Source organism: Numida meleagris, chromosome 1 (assembly GCF_002078875.1).
Source record: "Numida meleagris isolate 19003 breed g44 Domestic line chromosome 1, NumMel1.0, whole genome shotgun sequence".
In the NCBI taxonomy this organism is placed as follows: domain Eukaryota; kingdom Metazoa; phylum Chordata; class Aves; order Galliformes; family Numididae; genus Numida; species Numida meleagris.
The window spans coordinates 193,932,382-193,937,833 of NC_034409.1; the positions used below are offsets into that span (position 1 = coordinate 193,932,382).

At 54.9% G+C, this 5,452-nt stretch overlaps 1 protein-coding gene across 1 annotated transcript in view; it reads left to right on the forward strand.

The window, feature by feature from the left end:
* CHRDL2 (chordin like 2) overlaps nt 1-5,452 on the forward strand; it is a 37,649-nt gene that overhangs the window by 9,360 nt on the left and 22,837 nt on the right. Inside the window, 2 exon segments of the mRNA XM_021384150.1 lie at nt 58-318; nt 321-510. Of these exon segments, the coding sequence (XP_021239825.1) occupies nt 58-318; nt 321-510 (451 nt within the window).

The window sequence follows — 5,452 nt, forward strand, 5'->3', positions numbered from 1 at the left end:
CCCCCCCCAAACCTCCGCCTTTAATACCAACAAACAAACTCTTCGCTCTCCCTAAAGGAGGCGCCTTTGATCGGAGCGAGGCGAACCCCGACGGGCACCGGCACCACTGGGACGGGCACCACCGGGACCTCCGCGGGCATCGGTACCATCGGGCACCGGCACCGAGACATCGCTGAGCACCGGCACCACCGGGACCCCCGAACACCGGCACCTCCGGCCACCGACACCGAGACATCTGCGAGCACCGGGCACCGCTCCCTCTGGGTATCCCCAGCACTGACACCGGGACAGCTTCGAACATCGGCACCGGGAGCAGCACCGGGACACCGGGACATCGGGCAGCGACACCGGAGCAGCCGGGCTGTGACACCACAGCACCCACCGAGCACAGGGACCGAAGCTCCCTGGGCACCGACAGCCGGGCTGCGATGCTCCCCGGTGCGGCTCCCCTCGCTTTCCTCCTCCGGTGCCTGCTGCTGCTCTTCGCCTCCGAGAGCCGAGCGCGGGCTCGTAAGTAGGGGGCTGAGCCCCTGCTCCCCTCCGTGCCTCAGTTTCCCCGTCTCTGGGGGTCTGCGCCCCGAGAAGGAGCAGAGGGCTTTGAGGGTGGGGCTGGGGGCGTGGGACGCGGGCAAGATGGTCCAGGCTGGGTCCCCCATCCCGGTGGTGGGGATGTGGCCGTGCCCTCTCCACCTGCTGCTGGCCCCAGCTCCTTCTGGGGCTAGACTAAAAGTACAGGGTCCCTTCCCATGGGCTTGATATTGTGCAGGGCAGGGAGCTGAATTGCAGCGCTGTGCCTGCACAGGTCTCATCCCACCTGGGTTCATCTGAGAATGGGTGGAGGAATGAGCAGTCTAGGGGAAATGAATCCCCCCAGACCAAAGCTGGGGTCTTTTCTCCTTGCCCACTCCTTGCTCTCTCCTGCTCCTGCTCCCAGCGTGAGATGGGGAAGGGAAGGGAAGATCAGCACGTGCTTAGACACGATGGCTTGGCCAGGTCTGTTCAGCAGCTTGGAAGAACCCAGGAGCTGGGTTTGTTTTGGGAGAGGCACTAGGACCGCATGAGCAGGACCCGTCATGACCCTATGTTTATTCTCCCCTTTAATCTATTGAAATCCCACTGGGCTGGTGGCTGCACTGGGGTGATTTATGACTTGCCTGGTGCCAGCGCTGCATTAGGCTCCCAGCAAGGAATCCTCCTCCTGGAGCACAAACCCAAAACGTGAACGCTGGGTTGGTTGTTCCAGGGGCTGGGAGGGCTGGGGTGGGGGAGGCAGGAGGGTGGGTCAGGATGCGCATGAGGGGCACGTGGCAAAACATAGTGAGCTTTCCAGTCTGTGCTTCCCAGCGCTGTGTGCAGCCCCGGAGAGCAAAATCCAGGTGAGCTTGGCTCTTTTCCCTTCCCTGGGCTTATTGACAGCACTGAGTTCAGATCACAGCATGTGTTTTTGCACGTGGATGTGGGTCTGATGCTCTGCTCCATCAGGCCTGCGTTAACCATGGTGCCCACGTTAAGAGAAGGATGGAGACATCCCCAGAAGGTGACACTGATGCTGGGTGAGGTGGAGGTGGCTGCTGATGGTGACAAAGACCCTAAACTGGGCACAACTCAGGGATTTGGGACAGCATGAGCAAAAAGATCTAGGCACAGCCCTTGATCCCAAGAGGATCCAGGTGTGTTTTGGGGACAGGATTGGAGCACACAGCGCGGTATGGTGCAAAGGGCTCCAAGTGGCACATGGCTAAGGACAGGGAGCTTGATGACACCATTCACTCTGCCACTCACTGCCCCATGTTTTGCTCGAGGCCAAGCCCTTAGGACAAATGAATGCAGGAATAAATTAGCTCCAAGCAGGCTCATCAGACAAGAGACCTACAGTGTGTCTTGGCTAAAAATAGGTGAGAAGCAGAAATGCTTGGGCTTCAATGGCAAGTCAGAAAGGAAGAATTTGCCCATAGAAACAGGCTATTTTAGGGGATTTACACTCTCAACTGGAAAAAATATTGGAGGCACAGGTTACTGGGCTGAATGCTGCAGCCCGTCCGCTGTGAGCAATCCAGCACAAGAGCTTAACGCAACGATGTGTTGGCTGGAGAATTTAAACAGCAGCATCTCTGGAGAGAGCAGGGCTTTTCCCCAGGAGCTCGGGAGCTGCTGTTTCATTGGTTTGTTATGTGGCTTCTGGAGGAAGGGGCTCCTTGTCCTGCTTTAAACTCCTGTGCGGTGAGGGTCCGTGTGCTCCAAGATGGGAAGAACCAGGACAAAGAGCACAAATCCTGCTGGCTGCCACGGTAAGCGAGAAGCGAGGGCTGCGCACCCCGATGGAGGCATCCCCTTGGGGAGGAGTGGAGGGAAATGGGGCCTCATCCACTGCTCCTGGGGCTCAGGGATGTGCTATGAGGCTGCATTTTTGGAGCTGTGGGGATTTCCCGGCTCCCGAAACCCCAGGAATAAATGCCCAGCCCAGAGCTGAGTAAGGCGAACGCGTGGGAAGTGATCTGGACATGAGCAGAGCAGTTCAGGTGCAACATGTCAAGGGCCCAGTGTGCTTTACCCAGTCCCTTTGCTGCGTTCTAAGCCCTTCATAAATACCAGGCTGTCACGGGAACGCCTGCACTTTCTACACCAGACAGTGCTTTTTACACTTTATTTATGGCTGCTCTTAAAACTTGAAAACTGGTTTGCATAAACACCCCCCGTGCCTGGCATGGCGCTGGCTGCAGGTGCCTGATCTCTGAAAAAGCCAGGAGTGTGGCTGGGACGTGGGGCAGAGCTGGGGGAACAACGCGGGACGTGGGGATGGGGAAATCCCTTGCTGGGATTGGGACGTGAAACATGGAGAGAAATGGGGAGGAGCACGGCATCGTGTCTCTGCTGGAAGATGCAGGATGTCTTGGTAGTGTCCTTGCTGGGAAATCTGGAGTCCCTCATTATGGGATCCCATGGTATCCAGAGAGAAACTCCCTGCTAGGGAAACTGAGGCACTGAGCTCATGGGAGATCAAAATTGGAGAGGTTTTACCCTAGTTTTCTGTGCTGTTGGGTCTTGTGGGTGCTTTAGTCCCGTTCTAGCCATGGCTCAGCATTTACAGTGTGAACCCATGCTGGGGATGGGTATGTGAAGACCAGGGCTGTTTGAGCAGTGATATAAAAGCAGGTTTGCAACTCCCATGGCCAACTGGGACCCTCTTCACATGTCTACCTCAATGTGGAGCAGGGGCTTGCATGCTCGCGTGTAAAAGCACATGCATGTGGTATGCATGTGGCTTGACTTCACTGAGATTCAGTCCTTGTGTCCAAAGAGAAGCAATGTGGGTACAGCCAAGCAAAGGATGTTTTGACAGCAGAAAGTGGTATTTTGGTAGTGCTCAGATTTAATCACTTGCCATGGTTCCTGCTAACAGACTGCTTTCCCACCTGCTTCACCCCCTGGTTCAGCCATGGGCAAGCATTGAGGCAGTGGGTTGAGTCACAATGCACTGAGAAACCTGTGGGGACATCCATGTCCCTCCAGGCCATTGCGGAGGGGATGCAGAGAACTGGCTCACACGAGTGGTGCCAGGGCATGGGAGAGCTTAAAGGGACAGGTCCTGTGGACATGCTGTCCTGAGGGGACTTGTACGAGTCCAGGAGATGTCCAGGGATGGAATGACCAACATCAGCTGGCCTGGTGGTCCGAAGAGTCTTGCCCATCTGTTAAGGGAGGCTGTGGGGTATCGTTGTCTCCCTTTGGTTTGTGGTCTCTTATGGGGTCGTGAGGATGTGGGATAGCATCTCATTGCTGACTGGTGTACGGAGCTGTTGGGATTTTCTTGGGGTGAAGAAGTGTCAGAGGTCACTGAAGGCAGAAGAGAAGGGATTTCTCTATCCCGTTGAGTTTATCACCTCGGGCTGGTGTCTCTGGACCACTTCATGAAGATGCTGCTCCAATGGGTTCATACAGAATCTCAGAGCCTCAGTAGCCTCATCTGGTGCTTAAGTCTTCTGGTGCTTCTAACCTCCCAGGCTTTGCCACAGGCTGACCGCTTCTATATCCTTTCTGTCCCCATCTTGGCCAGCAATCACTCCTGTCTTTACAACAGCCCTCGCTTGCCTTACACCCCGCTGAATTTTCCATCTCACATCACATGCTGTCCCTGCTGCTCAGGATGCTATTCGTGATAATTAATGATAACTGAAGATAATTAATGATAATTAAAGTCAATAAGCCCTGGGCACAGCCTCAAGTGTTGACCAAGGGTGTCAGAGTCATTCTCCTGGCACGCTCCCCAGCATGGTGCTGGCCAGTGCCTACTTGGGCTTTGCCAAATGCCTGGGCACTGTTTGGGGACAGCCTGTGCCAGACTGCTTTGGCCATGAGCTGGGCTGGGCCATGGCCCTTGATCCCAGCTGGGGCAGTCAGTGATTGCATTTAAGCAGATGGTGCTCACCCAAGAAAGTATTGAAGTCATGGCAGAAGGTCAGGGATGCACACAACCCGTAACAGTATGCTGAAGAGCTGGATCTTGTATGGAGGGCTCTTGTATTTGGTAAGGAAGTGGTCAAATGGGAGCTGTTGTTGGAAGGCTTGGCAATGGGGAGCTCACCCCTTCACACCTCTGCTCCTCACATCCAGGTCCCACAGGGTCACTTCTGAGTGGGGAGCAAGCATCAAACTCTGGTTGTGTTGGGGTGGCATGGGCCAGGCTGGGCTCTGGTCCTCTGCCCCAGCATCGTGGAGTCTTCCTTTGGGAAGGAAAGTGAAGTGGTGGCTTTGGATTCTGTTGTTGCAACCTTGAAAGTGCTCTGCAGCTCAAGAGCCCTCCCTGGAACATGAGAAGTAAAACAACATGACTTTTGTGAGTGTGCAATTGCCGAAGATGCAATAAATAAGGAGTCTGAAAGGCACGGGAGCGATTTACTGCCACAAATGGCTTTTCACTCACAGTGAATTGGGAAGATATCCAAACGTCAACCTCTGAAAATGAAATTATTAGCCTGGCATGGGAAAAAATGATCCAGAGCCTCCAGCTTTTAAGCCTCCTCCTTCCATCCATCCCAGCTTGCTTTTAACCAAGTACGCGTATGCCTCTTGCCAGCTATGCGGCATAGTGCTGCTGAGATGCCGACAAGCGTCTGCTGCTGCCCGGCACTGCCACTCAGCTCTCGTTTTACCAGCGGGCCTTCTGCAGACATGAATCAGGCTGCTTTCGAGGGCTGGACCCAAACCAGGGCTCCACTTGTGAAAAGCGAGTGATTAAATGTTTGGACGAAGCAGCCAACTGGCATGGGAGCCTGCAAGCCGAGCGGGGCCGTGTCACATGGAGGCAACTTGATTTCTTCACCCTCAGCATAATTCATGAAGATACTGCAAGCAGGGAAAAATGAAGTCATTTTCTCACCCTTTTGCAATGTGATGATGAGTACCCTTCCCTTCCCTTCCCTTCCCTTCCCTTCCCTTCCCTTCCCTTCCCTTC